The 20,152-nt window shown below is 38.3% G+C and overlaps 1 protein-coding gene across 4 annotated transcripts in view; it reads right to left on the bottom strand.

Annotated features, from left to right (window-relative positions):
- Nucleotides 1-18,827, bottom strand: part of AATF (apoptosis antagonizing transcription factor) — a 123,433-nt gene extending 104,606 nt beyond the window's left edge. For 3 of the 4 annotated variants that reach the window (XM_025041632.1, XM_006924923.3, XM_025041633.1), the window contains exons 1-4: nucleotides 18,497-18,753; nucleotides 17,360-17,551; nucleotides 14,692-15,117; nucleotides 14,097-14,234 (exon numbers count right to left, since the gene is read on the bottom strand). In XM_025041632.1, the coding sequence (XP_024897400.1) occupies nucleotides 14,097-14,234; nucleotides 14,692-15,117; nucleotides 17,360-17,551; nucleotides 18,497-18,587 (847 nt within the window). In that variant the 5' untranslated portion in view covers nucleotides 18,588-18,753. Of the gene's footprint in view, nucleotides 1-14,096; nucleotides 14,235-14,691; nucleotides 15,118-17,359; nucleotides 17,552-18,496 lie in introns of all 4 variants that reach the window. The other variant, XM_006924922.2, reaches the window with a different exon arrangement.
- Between the last annotated feature and the right edge of the window lie 1,325 nt (nucleotides 18,828-20,152).

The following is a 20,152-nucleotide window of genomic DNA, read 5'->3' as shown; positions in this document are numbered from 1 at the left end:
GGTGGGAAACACTCTAAGGAAATAAGGCTACTGAAGAGGAAAAAAGAAACTTATAGGAACCAAGAAGGCAGGGTTGCCCCTTTGGAGTCAAACTCTTCCCCCACCCCTAACCTCTGCCAGGTACTGATCTGTTCTCCATCCCTTTAGTTTTACGGAATGTCACTAAATGAAATTTTAAAGTACATAATCTTTGGAGACTGGTGTCTTTCACTGACATAACCTTTGACATTCATCCATGTTTTTGCATTTATCAAGAGTTTGTTCCTTTTTATTGCTGAGTAATGCACAGAATTTGTTTATCCATTTGCCTCCTAAAGGACATTTGCCTCCAAAAGCTGTTTCCAGTTTTTGGTGATAATGAATAAAGCTGTTATAAACATGCATGTACAAGTCTCTGTACAGACATGGTTTCATTTCTCCAGAGTAAATATCTAAGACTAAGACTGCTGGATCACCTGGCAAATATATACATTTAACTTTTTAAAAAACTGCTAAACTGTCTTCCAAGGTAGCTGTTCTATTTTGCATTCCCGCTAGCAACAGATGTAAGTTCCAGTTGCTCTGTATCCTTGTTGACACTTGGTGTTATCAGGTGTTTGTTTTTAGCTATTCTAACAGGTATGTAATAGCACCTCATTATGGTTTTAATTTGCATTTCCCTCAACACTAATGATTATGTTAAACCTCTTTTCATGTGCTTATTTGCCATCACATATACCTTCCTTGGTGAAATTTCTGTTCAAATCTTTTGCACTATTTTTAACGGGTATTTTTTGTTGGGTTTTGAGAATTCTTTATATATTCTGGCCACAACTCTTTTGTTGAATGTGTGATTGGCAAATATTCTCTCAGTCTGTAGCTGTCTTTCATTCTGTTATCATATCATTCACAGAGTAAAAGATTTTAATTCTGATTTAGCCCAATCATCAATTTGGTATGTTAAGGATTATGCTTTTGATGTCATATCTAAGAACTCTGCCTAACCCAAAGTCATGAAGATTTTTCTCCCATGTGTTCTTCACGTCATCCTTTTATATTTTACACTTAAGTCAATGATCCATTTTGTGTCAATTTTTATACAAAGTGTGATTTAAAAGTTGTAGTTCATTTTTTTTGCAAATGAATGCACTATTGTTCTAGTACCATTTGTTGAAAAGACTTTCACCACTGAGTTGACTTTGCACCTTTATAAAAAGTCAATTACCCATATTCGTAAGTCTATTTCTAAACTCACTATTCTATTTCACTGATTAAACTTTTAAAATGAAAAAAACCCTCAAAGAAAGGAAAAAATATGAGATGACAGAAACTAAGCTTGGTAAGCTAAAAAGCCAATGGAGAAGGTCTAAAATTAAAAAGACTGACCATATTAAGTGTTTATGAGGATATGAAGCAACTGAAACTCTTAAACACTGCTGGTGGGACTATATAATGGTACAGCCACTTTGGAAAACAGTTTGACAATTTCTTTAAAAGTTAAACATACTTACCATGTGACCCAGCCACTTCATTCTTAGTTATCCAGGAGAAGTAAAAGTATGTCCATACAAAAACATGTACACATGCACAGTACTCCCTATCTTTGCTTTTACTTTCCACAATTTCAGTTACCAGCAGTCAACCAGAGTCTGAAATTAAATGGAAAATCCCAGAAATCAACAATTCATAAGTTTTAAATTGCATGCCATTCTGAGAAGTATGATGAAATCTCTCACCATCCCACCCCTGCCGGGGATGTGAGTCATCCCTTTGTCCCGAGTATCCACACTATAGCTACTACCTGCCCACTGGTCACTTAGTAGCTGTCTCAGTTTTCAGATCTACTGTTGTTGTATCGCACAGCTTATATTCAAGTAACCCTTATTTTACTTGATAATGGTCTCAAAGTGCAAGATCAGTGATGGTGGCAATTCAGATGTGCCAAAAATAAGCTGTAAAGTGCTTCCTTTAAGTAAAAAGGTGAAAGTTCTTGACTTAACAAGGAAAGAAAAAACAATAGTGTGCTGAGGTTGCTAAGATATACAGTATGTATAAATCTTCTATCCATGAAATAGTGAAGAAAGGAAAAGAAATTTGTGCTAGTTTAGCTGTTGCACCTCAAACTGTAAAAGTTACAGCCACAGTGCATGAACAGTGCTTAGTTAAGATGGAAAAGGTGTTAAGTTTGTGGGTGTAACACATGAACAGAAAACATGTTCTGACTGCCAGCAATGTGTTGTTCCAGAAAGCACTGAGTTCATTCAAAGACTTCGGCGAAGGATCCCCTGAAATAAGTGACGTCAAATCATTTACTGCAAGTAAGGAACGGTTACACAAATTTAGGAATAGATTTGGACTGAAAAATATAAAAATTATTGGATAGACTGTGTCTGCCAATGAAAAAGCTGCTGCCACATTTCTGGCAGAGTTGAAGAAGTTGATTAGGGTACCATCCACTGTGTCAGGCATCCACTGGGGGTCTTGGACTGTATCCCCCACAGATAAGGGGAGATTAGTGTACATAAACATTCATGGGAGCTTTATTTGTAATACCGAAAAACTGGAAACAAAACAAACTGTGCTATATCCATATATGGACTACTACTCAGCAGTAACAGTCAATGAACTATTGACATGTGCAGAAACCTGAATGAGTCTCAAAATAATTACACTGAGTGAAAAGACAGAAAAAAGAATACAAACAATGATTCTATTTATATAAAATTTCAGAAAATGCAAACTAATCTACAGGGACAGAAAGCAGGTTAATGGTTGTTTAGGGACAAAGAGGGGCAGGAAGGAGAGATTATAAAGAGCCTGAGGAAACTTCTGGAGATGAGAAATACGTTCATTATCTTGATTGTAGTGATAGTTGCACGGCTGTATACAAATGCAAAATTATACAAATACTGCTGGCACATTAAGTAACATGAGGATTGATAATTGACCATTTAATTTAGCAACATGGTACTCATCTGTGACCTTGATGAGCAGTTTTGGTGAAATGGTAGGAATACACACTTGACAGAATGGGTTCATGAGAAAATGGAAAAAATGGATTTGAGATAGTGAGTAAAGACAACTGTTTCTAAGGATGTTGCTTTAAAGGGGAGGCAGAGAAATGAGACCCATATGCAATGTATTATATATCAATTGTACCTCAATAAACCAGTTTTGTTTTTAAAGCAAATGGACAAATATATGACTTAGCAAACGTTAGCAAGTTGACTCTGGTGTCAGCAGTGAAGGAGAAAGAGAAGCCATCTACTTAACAGTCCAAGAAGAGAGAACCCCAGAAGATTCAGGAACTGACAGTGCTAGACATCTCTAGAAGAGGAGAGGAAGGAAGGGCTAAAAACAGCCAACACATAAGATCCTCCCCCTTAGTTACTCAGAAGTTTAGAGGTTTATCTTTTGAAAAGTTAAACATAGGGTGTCTAGACAGGGAGGCACCAAACACAGTTGAGGGCAAGGACATAACATTAAAAACAGGAGAAAAAGTTGAAATTCACACAATGAATGCTGAGATCCCCAAGCTATCTACTTCCTAGGATGTTGGCAGCCAGGCAGGAGACTGGAAGTCCTCTAGCAGCCATGATCCCATGAAAAGCAAAGATCTAAAGATACTGACATTGGGGATATGTCATATGGCCATACCCCATATAGCCCAGATAGATCACTTCACAATGGAAACCACAGACAAAGAACCCTATCTAAACATACAAAGCTTCTCATCAACTTTTAAGTACCCTACTTTTAAAAGTCAACAGAGAGCACAGGATCATCAAATACCTGAGAAAAACATCTAACATATTATACAAGGATTAAAATAAAAGACACTTGTAGAAAACAGATTGTGCAGGAAGAACCCTTAAGAAAATATATATCATGTATATCCCCAGAAAAATAAAATTAAAATATGAAAGAAGAAATAAAAATATTCAGTAGAAGGGTTTGAAAATAAAGCTGAGGAAATGTCTGAGAATGTAGAACCAAAAAGAGGAAGAGAGAGGGAGAGAGAAGAAAGAAAAAAGAAAGAACTGGAAGAATGGAGAGAACTGGAGAAAAAAGAGGAGAACCAAAGGAACAGTTTAACATGAAATGATAGGCCTTCCAGAAAGAGAGAAAACAGAGAGAAGAAAATCACTAAAAAACAATTTCAAGAAAATTTTCCAGGACTGAAAAACAAGAGTTTCCAGATTGAAAAGACCCTGCAAGTACTCTGCACAATGAATGACAACACATTTATACCAAGGGGCAGGCAGCATCATGAAATTTCTGAATTTATCAGACAAAGAGAAGTCTCCAGCTTCTGAAATGGGAGGGAAGACAGTAAGATCAGGAATTAGAATGGCTTCTGACTTATTGATAGCAATTTTGGAAGGTGGAAGGCAATGGAATATTCTATAGAATTCTAAACACAGTCAATCATGATGAGTGTCATAGTGATGACAGAATAAAGATATTTTCAGACAATGAAGGTCTAAAAAATTTACCTCTCATGAACCCTTTCTCAGCAAGCCACTAGAGAATGTGCTTTACGAAAATAAGGGAATAAGCCAAGAAAGATCCTAAAATAGGAGATTCAAAGAGGGGAGAAACTAAGGTAATCCCCAGAAGATTTTAGCATGATAGCGGGGCATGGGAGATAGTGAACAGTCCAGATTAGAGCAGGCCCAAAGGCTCTGGGAGAGATTTCATAGGAAAATAAATGGGCAGAATATCTGATGCAAATGAGTATCTTGAGGGGAGATTCCGACAATTAAAGTTTGGGGTTGAATTACTGCATAGAAAACAAAATAAACAAAAATGTAACAATTATTAACCCTAGAAAACAAAATGGTATGTGGGAAAAGAAAAATAATCATAGTATATATAGTACACGTCTTGGCTGTGAACAGCGTTTACATAGACATAATAATGTAAACACTGACTATTGATCTAACCAAATTACAATGTAACCATGAAGGGGCAGAAAGTGTTATGAGTATAGTAGGAATGAAAACTAAATCCTCATTTTCATAATGAGGAGTCAATACATAATGCCTCAAACTGAAAAATCAAGTAGAAACAAAACATGTTAATTAGCGCTATAAAGATAAATCTCATGGATCCTCAAAAAATACAATTGAAAATATAATTGTTGCCTCAGGAGAGTTGGTTATGGTAAGGGGGTGATGTGCATAGTTGGCAAAATCTGGTTTTTGTAACAAGCTTTGGAGACTTACTTAACTCTTGAAATTATATACATAACTTGGATGAAAATTTGAAAGGAAAAAAGTCTAAGGTACACAAAAGCTGGTGGAGATAGGAATAACTCTAGGAACTAAAGTGAAAACAAAAACAAAAAAAAGCTTTAAAGGTACATAGTATACTCTAAGTATATTAATTATACAGAAAAGGAACATTTAGAAAAAAGACCTCTTAGAGATTAAACAAAAAAAAAAAAAAAAAAAAAAAAAGAACTGGAAATCAAACTCAAAGTCTTTGAGAACTCAGACGTGGAAAAATCACAAAAACATGGAAAATATTAGACAACAAACACATAAGAGACACAGCACTAATCCAGGTTTAATATCTAAAAGAGAATAGAGAAAACAGAGGCAAGGAAATCATCAAAGAAATATTAGATTTACCCAAAACTGAATGACTCACATTAAGACTAAAAGGACCCAGTGGGTACTCAGCACAGTAAATGAAAAAGGACCCATACCTACATATCTCTTCAGGTAATCTCAGAAAACCAAGAATAAAGGGAAGATCCCAAACATATCCAGAGAACAAAAACAAGTCACCTAGAAAGGAATGACACTCAAACCACCAACTATCTTCTCATTGACAACACTCGGATGACAGACAAGAGGGCATGCGGTAGGTAGGGTTGAATAACGGTCCCCCAAAATGCAGATATGATTAAGGATCTGAGATGGGAAGATTATACTGAATTAACCAGGTGAGCCCAATGTAATCACCAGGCCCTAATTAGAGGCAGGCAGTATGGTCAGTTGGAAAAGGAGAAGCTGGAGTGATGAGATTGCTGGTTTTGAAGATGGAAGAGGGCCATGAGTCAAGTAATGAAGGCTCATGGACACGAATGTTCCCCTAGAGCCTCCAGAAGGAGCGCTGCCCCACTGACAACTTGGTTTTAGGACTTCTAACCTCAAGAACTGTAAGATAATAAATTTGTCCCATTTACGTACTAAGCTTGTAGTAATTTGTTGCAGTAACAATAGGAAACTAATACAGGGCGGTACTTTCAAATTCTGAGGGAAAGTAATTTTCAGCCTCGAAATTTATACCCAATCAATTAAGAATCTATTAAAGAAGAATGAGGGCAGAATATTTTTAAATCTACAAGAACTCAGAAAATTTACTCTCCATTGATGTTTGGCAACTGATTGGCAAAGCAAACTGAAATAAAGGAAGACAGAGAGCTGGAAAAGTTGCTCCATCCTAGAAGAAAATAAAAGTCCCAGGAGTACAACTTTGCACAAGTCCCACAGAACAGCCATTTCAATCTGAAAATATATAACAGAAGAGATAGCATGATTTAAAATTTGGGTGGGGTTGGGGGGTGATAAAACTGAGCTACAAGGGAGAAAAAAGGAAATTAGAGACCTAAGGGAAAAAATGAGATAATAGTATAATTGTGAAGCAAACTAAAATATAGCATGATTTTAAGCAACTGATAGAGGGTAATAAAAGATCTACTTGAGCTATGAACTGAGAAATTGAACTAAAACTACTAACATTTTCCTTTGAGTGGCTTGGGAGCCATGACTCTGAACACACAGGAAAGAAAAAGTAATTTTCCCTGCCCTGATATTATACCTTATTTACATGGTAATAACATTGTAAATAGTTTATTGGTTTTCAACTCCTAGGGTCAACATATGGATAAAGCACTGAAATCCATGTTGTGGTTGCAGGGCAGAATGAAAACTAGTGAAAAGATGAGGAAATGACTATTTCCTATCTTATCCTCAAAATTTCTACTACCATCTCCCCTAATCCTCATTAGCAATTCATAAATTGTTTTCTATTTCAAAGAAAACAGAACAATCAGAAGAGAATTTTCAGACTCCAACCTATCTGTGTATATTAATACACTATCTTCTCACCTGTCACTACAGTTAAACTGTCCACACTGCTATCAAAGGCCACCCTTCTTGTGCACTAGTCCCATCTCCACTTACCTACCCAAGGATATTGCTACAGCAGATATTCCCTTCTCTTGCATCACCAATTTCCCCTCTGTGGATCCTTCTTATCAACATACAAACATGTTGTTATTTATCTTGTCTCAAAAACAAAACACTTCTCTCGACTCCACATCCTTCTCCATCTACTGTCCCATTTCTCTGCTCCCCTTTAAAGCAACATCCCTAAAAACAGTTGTTTATACTTGCTGTCTCAAATCCCTTTTTCCCATTCTCTCATGAACCCATTCCCTCCCACTCCACCAAAACTGCTCATCAAGGTCACAGATGATCACCATATTGTTAAATTAAATGTTCAATTCTCAATCTTCATCTTACTTAACCTGTCAGAAGCATTCTCATCTTTCATACCAGAGAATAAATCAATCAAGAAACAGAGCTATAAACAAGTTATCTAAAATTATAAAAGTAAAGCAGAAGTAGAATCGAACAAAATGTAAGGCAAAGGACTCCTGTTGTCTTCCTGAATGCTTCTGTACTATTTATCATATTCATGTATAATTTTAATAAAGTGATTTAAGAATTGATTTTAAGACATAAATAACAACAGAGTAGCATCTTATTCTGTGATTAGGCTCTAAAGTTCGAGCAGAAAGCAAAAATCAAGTTCTGACAAAACTACATTTAAAATCACTAAAACTGCCCATAAAATTCAGCAACATGCTGTCTCTCCACAAGTTCAACCTCTGAAACACCAGAGCTTACAGCTACTTCATCAGTTAAACAGATGATTATATTTAAGGACCATGCTGTATAAAGACTGCATGCTGTAACCTTTTTTTTTTTTTTGCATGCCATAACTTTAAAACATTAGATTCATTATCTGATGAGAGGTACCCACGAATAAAGAATAACTGAGGCAACAACAGATTCCGCCTGCCATCTCATGCTTACTCCAAGGCACTCACTCACCAAATAAAACGGCAGCAGAATTACTGGCACTATTTTTTTTTTTTTTCCCTCTTTCTCTTTTAGCCAGGCATATAGTTAAAGGTGAGTTCATTAATGTCCATATAAAGAGACTCCAACGTACAGTGATGTGTACAACTTCATTGTGAATAATGGATAGCAGGATCCTACTATGGAACTCACAATCTACTACCAAGAAGGGTTGCTGCTGCCTTATCTAACTCACCACTATTAAGCATTGCTTCTATAATTCCTAACCCAAAACAAATGTTCTGACTAGATTTTCAGTAGTCTTGAAGCTTCCACAGCCCTGTGATTCATCTAGGGCTCATCTTCTGACGGTAGGTGGAATCACTGCAGAAAAATCTGACATTCTGATTCCACTACTTGCTTATTTTGGAAAAGCACTTGCTCTGTGACCCAACTTTACTCTATACGTAATGTAAATGCCTAATTAACCAGGCTGGACAAATTAAGTAGTAGCTCAAGAGACCAAAAGTCTTCCTAGACAGAACTCATTCTCTACTACAGGGGTTCCCAACCCCTGGGCTGCGGACCGGTACTAATCCATGACCTGTTAGGAACCAGGCTGCATAACAGGAGGTGAGTGCTGGGCCAGCGAGCAAAGCTTCACCTGTATTTGCAGCCAGCACGAGCATCACCACCTCAGCTCCACCTCAGATCATCAGGCATTAGATTCTCATAGGAGCACTAGTCTCTGGTACCAAAAAGGTTGGGGACTGTGGCTCTAATAGACAAAACAAAGCATATATTTTAATGCTAAGTCATCTCACACCTATAGTTTAGGAAAAGTAAGAGATCAAAAATAAATACTCTGTGGTAGCAGAAGTATAGGAAAATAACTGTTACAGATGAGGATTTCAATTGTTACAGTTCTTTTAGGGCCAATTTTGAATATATTCCAAAAGCCTTAAAAAAAAAATCCCTTTGTCCTAGCAACTGCATTTCCAGGAATGTAGATCTGTGTTTCTGATACAATATCCACTAGCCACATGTGGCTACTGAACACCTGAAATGTGACTGATTAGTACAAATTTTGCGATGTGTTTTTAAGTGTAGAATACTTTTTCTTTTTCGGATTTCAAAACACTTAACATGAAAAAAAATATATAAAATGTCTCATTAATATGTGTATACTGACTACATGTTAAAATTATAATAATTTTTTGATATATTGTGTTAAATAAAATATTACAAAAATTAATTTTACCTTTATTTTTATTTTTTAATGTGGTTCCTAGACAATTTAAAATTACATATGTGGCAGTGCTACTTTTAGACAAATTGCACAAGTATGTATACGCGGGGATGTTTATCAAAGCATGCTTTATAAAAGTGAAAAACTAGAATAAACCTAAGCATCCATCAATACCAATTGGTTAAACAAATTGCAGTAAATCTATAAAATGGAATATTCTGTAGCCACTGAAAATGCTGATGTACATCTAAATATACTGACATAAAATGATATATTAAGTAGAATAAATAAGCTTACAAAAAGTACATAAGATTCCATTTTTGCTTTAAAAAGGGGTGTGTGTGCATGCACGTGTGCACATGTGCACACGTACACACAGAAAAAGGTCTGAAAGGATATTCATCAAAATGACAACTGCTGTTACCTCTGGGCAGTAGGATTACAGGTAATCCTTATTTTCTTCTTTATGCTTTTATGTATTTCCTAAATTTTTGAAGTGAGTATGACATAATTTATAAGTAGAACAGTAAAGCTATTTAAAAAAATGATAGCCATCGGCTGAAACAAAAAGATCAATCTTATATCATCTCAGCTAGATGAAGTTCACAGTAATAAGGGTCCTTAATCTACACAATGCTATTCTTGGAGAAGCTTGCAAGTGCCTTCATCCCAAGCAATATTTAAATCTATTCCAAGTAATTAAGATTATTTCAGGGTTCTACAGATCATTTGTGAGAACTCTGCCATGAACCCATAAAGTGTTAATTGAGAGAACATCGAAATAAATGTTCATGGATTTGTCACCTAAGGCAACTAAGTAATTAAAAAGGGGGGGATTTCGCTGATAAAATTGGTTGCCTATGGGATAAAGAACTGGGTAGCGGGGGTACAGGAGGGAGGAGGAGGATTTTTCTCTAGTCATTACTATCTTCTGAATTTTGAGCCATGTGAATATATTACCTACTTAAAAATAAATAAAATTTAAAAGCAAAACAGAAATATCTATCAAGACTCTGCCCATGACTTACTCAAAATTTTAAGTTATTTGTTAAAGTATCTATTAGTTCTAAGGTCAAATTAGCATTAAAAGTTTTCGTCTATTCGAGTTAAAATAGTGGAGGGACTAGAAGGGCCGCAGATAGATGAAAGAATGAATATAAACTAGAAGGGGAAAAAAAAGAGGGAGCAAACAAAATGTAATTTATTAATAATGGAATTTGTTCTTACACTCTTAGGAAAGTAAAAAATTCCAACACTACCTCTATATTTATATTACATTACACTGTATTCTTGGATTTTTTTGCTTATAGGAAATATCAAAATGTCAACCATTGTTTCTACGAAAGGTCTTTAATGATATTGCATTTTAGACCTGTAATGAAACATGGTGCTCACTGCAGTTTATAATGCATCTCATTAAATATATTAATAACATGCATTTCACTAAAAGGTCAACTTATTATGGCTGAAGTTTAGCTTTACTTTAATCACTTCGTTTAAAGTTATAGAGCAAACTCTGAAAAAGATAGTAGTGAGTGCCTATTACAGAGATGCTCTCAATTCCTCTATCCATTCAATTCAGTTATGCTTATTAAGAAATCACTGTCAATGTTTTTATGTGAGATAATGGTATGTGATTTTTAAAAATCTTTTTCTTTTAGAGATACATGCTGATTTACTGGTAAAATCGTAGAATGTCAGGTATGTGCTTCAAAATAATCCAGAAGTAGGAGAAGAGTTAGTATAAGTATAGATGAAAATAAGATTGGCTGTGAGTTGATTGCTTAGTTGGTAATGGTATGTAAGTTCATTGTATAATTCTCCCTACTTTTTGATATATTCCATAATGAAAAGTTTTAAATAACTCATGCTGTCTTCCTTAAGTAATTTGCCTTCTTCCTTATATACATACCATTGCCACCAACATAAAAGATTTGCCTCCTAATACCATGGAACTTTTCACAAGAAAATCAGAAAAAAAAAGAGCTAACCTCTTTAGAGAAATGGTTTTGTGTATAGAAAATCTCTTAATTTTGCTAAGGTTACTTCATGACTTACCACTTATGCAGCTACTAAAATATCAAAAAATGTCTTTGAATTTACTTCACAGTTTAAGAGTTATAATTACCAACACAACATAAGGTGATTGAAGACTAAGTGCATGTGTATGCTGGGAAGGAAGAAGATATTTGTTTAGTTTCTGAAAAGAAGAGTTTAGGGTACTGAAGATATGAAGGCATGTTGTTTACTCTGAAGTTTACTATGGCTAAAACATAGCTGGAAGTCTGCTGTTTTAAAAGCTCTCATTAGGACTATGAGAGTAAATGACAGTGTCAAGGAAGGAACACATCAAGAAAACACTACCTGAGAACAAGATCCTAAATGCGATGAAACTAACATTGAGACGGTAAGAGTCTGAGATGAGAAGTACGACAAGAGAATCCAAGTAGCATATGTAGTGTCACCAAAGACAAAGGGAAATATTTCAAGAAAACGTTGAAAGCTTCAGGGAGACAATAGCTGGGTTTGGCAATAAGGAGATCTCTGGTCACCCTTCCACAAGCATAAAAGGCACAAGTTCAATTTTAAGTATTATAGTAGTACATAACACTATCCACTTTCCAGAACAAATGGTCAATTTAAATAATATAGGTAATGTGAATACTAATAAAAAGTCAAAAAACATGAAAGACAATGGGGATGATGGTTCAATACAAAGATGACCATCATTTGCTGGTCTGAACATTGCCAAATGTCTCTTTCGGCAGAAAAAAATAATACCTATTCCTAACACTCGTGCTGTGTGCCAGACACTGTGCTAATGTTTTATATTATGTCATTTAATCCTCACAACCATATTATTACCATTTTCCTGTGAAGTTAAGCAACTTACCCAAGGTCATATGGCTAATCCATTGCTGAGATGGAATCTAAACCCAGGCAGTCTGACTCTAACTAATGAAGATCAAACAACGTGAAGAGATTTAGTTTAAGACAGCAAGTTCCAGTGTTTGTTCTGGGGTTAGTACAAATACAGCATATATTCCTTATAAGCTATATAGCACAGAATAATTGTTCATCGGAGGAATGTAGCTGAGAAATTTTTCTTAAACTCCGTTTACCAAGATAAGGAGGTACATAACATATTATGTCATATTGTTATAAGAAGATTGGAAACAAACAAAAATTAACTACCTGCAAGCTGTGAAGAAATTCTGGTTGCGAGAACTCTCTACTCTCCTATCTGAGATGTGATACCAAACAAACATTCCTTTCTTCTCCCTCCTCCATCACAACCCACCCTGTCAGAATAGACATCTGTCAGATTAACTGAAGTTTGCCAATGAGGCAAAGAGGCAATTGGTTAAATACAAAAAAATACCTGACACTAACTAACCTTTAAAATATCAATATTTTTAAATGACGCAAAAAAAAAGGAAAGGCTCCAGCAAGAAGAGTAATAAGGAACACAATGGAAAAAACCTTATCTGAAACATACCAAATACTTAATCTAGAACAGTCTAGGTCTTATTCAAGGCATACCAGGAATTAGGGTACTAGGGCATCAAAAATAGCAGAGAAATAAATAAGTGCTCCAAAAATCTCAAAGACTTTGAAAACTGTCAATTAATCATTTATTTAAGGGTGGAAGGAGGAAAAGGTGGGGGAGGGGATACAAGACCCACCCTCACACTATCTTCAGGGTTCCTGAAGGATTAGCCAGGCCTTTCGCATAGGAAGCAGACTTCAGTATGGCAGGACATTAATCTAAAGACTGACCCTAGGAAGTAATTCCTACTTAAACCAAGTTTTCTCCTACATGAAAGTTTCACAGAACTCCCTTTCTTAGAAATCTTACATTATATATTTTGAATGCTTTAAGGTGATTCTACCTAAAGGCAGACACCAAATCAGACATCCTCCTCAGCTCCCTTTTAATTCCATGATATGATAAAAATAAGTTTTAAAGAGCAAATGAAAATACTAAGTCCTGGTACGTAAATGAGGAATAGCAATTCTAACCACAGTGCACTCACCCCAAATCTCTCTCTACCCCACTCCTTTGGAGCCACTGGGCACCCTGGCACACAGTACACAGGAGGAAGCATGGCGCAGAAGGAAGGCTCCATGGTCATAAGGCAGAAAAGCTGGAGTTTTCTTTCTGCTGTGCATGAATAAGCTCTGTAGCTCTGGGCAACTCATACTCTCTGGGTTACAGTTCTCTCATCTGTAAAATGAGGGGACTGGAAACTCAGTAATTTCTAAATTCCTTTTCTCTTCTAAAATTCTTAGACTTTTAGCTCAGCATTTCTCTTCCAAAACTTTTTCCTCCCTCTGCAGTCATCATCTTTCCTCATTCTATGCAACCTGGCATCTTGGCCTGTTGTTCTGGAAACCTCCCAATAAAGGCATCTTTTATGCTCATGATACAACTACCTTAAACGAACTGAGTTTAGTCATTCATTCTCTCCCTTTCCTTCTATACCAGTGGATTTTCAGAGTATTCTCTGGGCATTAAAAGAATTGAAAGCCAAGGAGAAGGGGAGAGGGCAGGTAAGAAAAAAGCAGAATAGACATGACTCAATCATCCAATCCATTCGAAGTTATCTTCATTTAATAAGATTTCTATTGCTATCATTTTAAGTTAAAAACTACTATTTTATACCATATTACCACTAATACCACATATTCTCTTCTTCAACTCTGTGCTGCAATCCCAATACACCCCAGTGGTTCTAAGTATTCCAATATGGCATAAGTATTCTTACTATTTTTTAGGGCGCTGGCAAATTCTGGGCCACCTTTGTCCTTGAAAATAGGGAAAACATCTGGTTGAGGAAGCTGATTGGTAGTCAACAGAGCTTTTTGTAGTTTGATCCTTCCTTCCAAGAGCTGGTCCCACAATGCTGAGAAAGAAAAAAGAATTCCATTCTTTGTTTATACAATCTTCTTGGGGAGGGGAAGAGACAGAATATCACACTAGTCTCGATAAGCAGCACAGCTTTATCACAGTTTCATGCCATGGAAACAATATCTATTATAGGAAATAAATTCAGTATCTTGGAAGCAAATATTTGCTACATGAGAGAGAATGCTAAAGCCCAAAGAGAAGAGAAAACATTCTTCTCTTCAATCTTCCACAGTTGCCAGAAGTACTAGAGCAGAACCAGCTAAGCAGCTCAATGTAGAAATGGCTGGCTAAGCATAGAGGAATAGGGCTTTAGGCCTCCACATAAGTGGGGCATGTCACAAACTAATTGGAAGGACACAGGAGAGAGCGATCAGCCAAAAACAAATAAACAAACAAAAAGGACATCAAATGCAGACACTGAAAAATAAGCAAACAGCAAACCATGTACAAACCTATCTGATTCTTCACGGCTCTGCCTTTTTCCACTTCCTCGGAAACTTTGACGCTGGAGAAGGTCATCACCACACCATCATCTTCACTGTTCCTGTCTTCAGCCCTATCTTCCTCACTCTCACCCTCGAAGTCTTCCTCACCATCCCCTTCTTCCATGCCACTCTCCTCTTCTTCGTCTTCCTCCTCCTCACTGCTACCGAGGTCATCCATTCCCTCGGTAAATTTTTCAAAGTCTTTGATGTTCTGGACACTGAAGCCTGGCGCCTTCCCAGAGTGGACTGTGCTCCCCTTCCTCCAGGCCAGACTACTGTCCCTATTACTACTACACTCCTCTTCCTCAGCACTCATGGCAGCCTCATCGAATTCCTCCATACCCAGTCCCTCTGAATCACCATCTCCAGACTCTTCATCAGATATTTCCTTGTCTAAACAAGGGAGAGAAGAAAGAAAAAATGAATATTACCTAGAGACAAATACCAGGCCATATCTCTCAACTACAAAATCATGGCAGCTATCCAAAAAATGAATTACTGTACTCCAATAAATATTAACTACACATCTACCATCTTTAAAATGCTAAGGGAGAAGCAAAGATGAATAAAGCATGACTCCTATCCCATCAAAAGGTTCTAGTAAGAAAGACTATAATATAGAGAATTAAAAGTGCTTTGACAAAGTTTAGATAACCCAGAGGAAGGGGAAATTTTAACTGTGGGGCAAGTGAATTTAAGCAAGGAGATAAAGAAGAGGTAGTCTTTGGTCTGGACTTTGAAGAATGGTCAGATTTCAACTGGTGTGAGGGAATTTCAGTTTTCCCAAACCTACACCTAAAAAAATATTGGTCATTATTAACTATCCCAAATGCACAATCTCTATCGCACAAGTGTGATATTTATTAAATACTTATTAAGCACCTGTTATGAACCACACATAGATAAAAGAGCTAAAGAAAGACAAACAAAATGTGATACTTGTGTGGAGGGGTTCGTAGTCTGGTGGGAGTGGTAGAGATGCATACCAATAATTATGTTACAATGCCATTAGTATAGTATATAGAGGAGGAACCACCTAACTCTCCTGGAAAGGTGGGAATGGCTTCACATGTAGGAGACATTATAGTTTTACTTATTAAGCATAAATAACAGCTCATCAGAGAAGGGGGAAAGAAAAGATAAAACAGCATCTGCAAAGGTCCAGCACCACAAAAGTATATTGGAGTACAGAATGGTGGAAGATGAGCCTACAGAGTAACCCCAGGACCAAATCAGGAGGGGTCTTATCTTCCATGGAAGGAGTTTAAACTTGATCCTACAATAAATGGAATGCCAGTTAAGGCTCCTAGTTTTACTTATACTTAGGGTATCACCTGATTACAGTTTTTCCTGGGTATCTGATCTCTTCCATGCTAGAACACAAAGGTCCCATGTACAGCAAGCATAATTATTAGACACAGGTACCAGTTACCAACAACTTTCTTCAATAATGATTTCATGAAAATGTGATAAGTCTTCAGTACTACTTTTAAAAACTATATTACCTCAAGACACAAAGACTATCAAAAATATAATTACAAAAACTAAGTGCAAAAAAACCCCCAGAAATAATCTTTTAAGTTCTTTGAATGTATGCCATTTCCCAGATTAAGAAACATTCCTAGAGTACTAATTAAGAGTACAGATCTTAGAGTCAGACTGCCTTATTTGAGTCCTGGCTCTTCCACTTACTAGCTGCATGGCCTTGAGCAAATTACTTAACCAATCTGTCCCTCCGCTTCCTTATCTGTAAAATGGGGCTAAATAGTACCAACCTCACAGGGCTATTGGGAGAATTAAATGAGATAATACATGTAAGGAGAATGATAACATTTTTTGAAGACTTACTGTATTCCAGGCTCTTAGAACTTAAAGAGCTTACCACTATGCCTGACACATGGTGAGAGCTCAATAAATATTATAATATTTGTCTCATACTGGTCTCTTTATCAGTCTCTAGGCAAAGAATGTGAAATGAGTTTATCAGTAGCCTCTAAAACTATATCAAGTACTAAATCATGGATATCATAACTAGAATGAAAGTTTCTTTTATACTATCTGTGGATACTCAATATGGCACTTCTGACCTCTCCAAAGGAAAACAAATGGCATCCACTCAATAATCACCAAATCCAGTGCCTTATTCTACTCTGCTCTAAAATTGTAAGCTCACACTCTCTTGCAGAGAAGAGGAAAGGACTATGTTATTTTATGATGGCAAAAAAATGAGTTTCACAATATCATACAGTGACCCAAAGCAAGACTTGAAAAACTGAACAAAAAGGGTCAAAATCCATGAGTAGCAATCTCATCAGACACAATTTTTCAACACATAGCCCTCTCAATATCCAATATGCATTGCCTTTTCTCTCATTTAGAGTGAACTATATTAGTCTAGACATAAGGAATATAGCAACTTAACTGCTCCAGGTTTAGATTCCTATGAAGTGAAATTAAGTACTTCTAAGGCCCTTTCTAATGCCAAATCACAGGTCTCTCTTAATATAACAGGTGGGGGTACACAGACTAGTCTTGCAAAGGTCATTAAAAAAAAGAGAGGGTTATTTTAACTCTAAAAAAAATAGGGAAGAGAATGAGTACAATGGAAAAATAAAAGGCAAATATGTCTACTCACCAGATGAACCTGACAGTGGATGCTCCCAATGATCGTCCTTCCAAGCTTTTCTAGAGGTTGTCCTGCCGGAATATCTTTTATCTGTGTCCAAGAGGGAGGCTGATGCCAGTTTTCTAATGCTACCCACAGCCAGGAAGTCACCTTCCCCATCTTCCCCTTCATCAAACCTGTCAATCACTCTGGCAGCAGTGGCTGTGGGGGAGGGGAGAAATTAATCAATCTCCAGGTCAGAATTAATGGTAACCCTGTCCAACCCTTTCAACAAATACTTGAATGTCCTCTACAAAATCTCCAACTTCCTAGAACAGGGAACTCATTACTTCCCAGGGTAAAATTCTATCTTAACTGCTGTTCCTGAACAGAAAGCTGACTCTGTCTCTACTATTAGGATTTATTTCTATGCCTTGAATCATGTAAAACTAGTGTAATTCTTCTTCCATGTATGACAGTCACTCAAATGTTGTATGTCAGCCATCAACATGTTCTATCCTCACTCCTTTGCATCTCCGGGAATTTTCTTTGCTTATCCTGGCTAAATAGCCCTAGTTCCTTTAACTGATATTCCTAAAACACGATCCAGCACTCATATTTATTCTTCCTTATTCTCCCTTCCTCACACTTCTCTGACTCAAGTCAAAAGCAGGATTACTCCCAACTATACCTTGAACGTGAACTTACAGAACAGCAGTCTTACTCATCAGTCCCTAAACAAATGTCTTGTGGACTGAAGAGACTCCAACAAGACCATGGAAGTCTACTTCTTTCATTCTCCAAGTTCTCACGGACAGTTTTAAAAATGGGTAAGACTTTCTTCTCATTTCTAACGCAATCCGGGTAAGAGCATCCTGAAAGATAACTCCCAAACTGCTACCAGACTCCGGCTCCCTGCGACAGCCCTCGACCAACAATTAACCCTAGCCTGAGTTCGCGGGATGCTCCGCCCACCCGAGCACCAAATCTAGAGTGCGTGTCAGAAAGAAGCCGAAGCCGTCCTCCGGAGCTCGGGGCAACCCTCCCGGGAGGCAATTTTCCTCTACACAAGGACAAGGAGAGTAGGCCGGCCCCACACACGGCGCCCAGGTCCGCACAGGGCCGGGCCCACAGCTCCGCACGTGGTCTTGCCCCAGTCAGCCTCACCCTCCTCCGGGTCGGCCTCAGGATCCGCCTCGCGCGGTCGCGGGTTCAACAATTGTTCCAGCTGCAACGCCAAGGGCTGCGGCCCTGCCATCGTCACTAGGTCTCGCTCCGCTCCGCGCCGCGCATGTGAATGTCGGGATCCAGCCCGGGCCCGGACGCTCTCTCCCCGCCCGGACCTCTCCCCAGGAGACTATAACCAAGCCCGGCGAGGAACCGCGTTCAGCTCCAGGCTGGCAACTTCCGGGAGGCGCACGGGAGGGGGTGGGGCCTTTTGCGTCACAACGGGCGTTGCTAGGATGAAGGCGGAAGCGCCTGGGAGGCTGAAGAGATTTTCGCCGTCCGGGCGCCTGTGCGCGTGCGCTTGCGTCGAGGGCGCGTGTGGGCCGCGCGGGAGCGCGCAAGGGGACGTAGCCATCGCCAGCACTGATCCGAGAGACAGCGATGTGAGCGGGGTTGTCCGCCTGCAAAAAGTATGCCTCAAGACTTCTCCGAGATTTGCTTAGAAATAAAGTGTAGTGTAGTGGTGACCCATGGTGGCTGATTTGGGAAGGAGGAGGGAGTAAAGGGAAAGCGTCTCGAGCCTCAGGGCGCTTTCGGGCACGCACAGCCTAGGACCAAAGGCAGGTCTGGCATTTCACAATTTGGAAGAGTCTGGGGCCGATCTTAAGCCTCTGGCCCCGCGGCAGCCAAGATTTAAGAATCCTGTGTTAGAGATGTGCCTGTGTAAGTGTGCGGCGGACTGTTATTAATAGGAATAATTAGACATCGCTACAGCTGTGCATAAATAAAGATCGATTATGTAGCTTCTCCAAGTAGCCTTGTCTGCGCAGGGAAAGGGAGTTGGTGTGGGGATTACTACTGCACACCCATCGATATTGATATCTTTACTGTTCAAAGATGAAAGCATACTCAGACACTTGCAGAAAAACTCAGGTCTATCAATAGAGGGACACGGATAGACTCAAAATATGAAGACTTAATAGGATCAATTTAATTGTGCCCAGGCACATGGAAAGATACAATCCTTTTATATTCCCTTTTCCTCATCGAACATTCCCTGACTGCCCGCTATGTGGCATGCACTGCTAGATGAGATACAAAGATGAGTAAGTTAGATTCTTTCTTGATGAAGATCAGCATAGGGGGACAGAAAAAACATGTCAACAAAACTGCAATAAGGAATGATAACTGTGTGTACAAAGTGGTCTATCCTTACAGTATCTGAGGTCACCTGTAGAGACCTAGAACCCCCCAAACAGAAACTGTCTCGAAAGAATCCAGAAAACAAATTGAGTGCCCGGTGACATCCTTGGATACAACCCAGGCCAATTGGGTCCCATGGCTGAACTGCTTGAGGAACCCTCAGCTCCTCTGTGTTTACCATGGGAGGGAAGTGAGGGTCCCTGACTTTCACAGTCTTCATATGCTTTCAGGATCAAGAGTGCTGAGAGACCACCACTTTAGTGTGCCTTGTCCTATGTCCTTTTCCTAGGTGGCTGCAGAGGGGAAGGTGAACCTGTCTTAGAGTAGACTCCTCCCCCAAACATGGAAGGGAAAGAATGCCAGGCTAGAACCTAGGCTCCCTAGGCAGGGGACTAAGGCAAAGAGAACTGCTTTTTACCATCTGCAGGAAATATCAGGCTAGGAAACAGCTCT

Source organism: Pteropus alecto, unplaced genomic scaffold, assembly GCF_000325575.1.
Source record: "Pteropus alecto unplaced genomic scaffold, ASM32557v1 scaffold98, whole genome shotgun sequence".
In the NCBI taxonomy this organism is placed as follows: domain Eukaryota; kingdom Metazoa; phylum Chordata; class Mammalia; order Chiroptera; family Pteropodidae; genus Pteropus; species Pteropus alecto.
The sequence above is the reverse complement of the archived record's forward strand: the minus strand, read 5'-3'. Positions and strand labels throughout refer to the sequence as shown.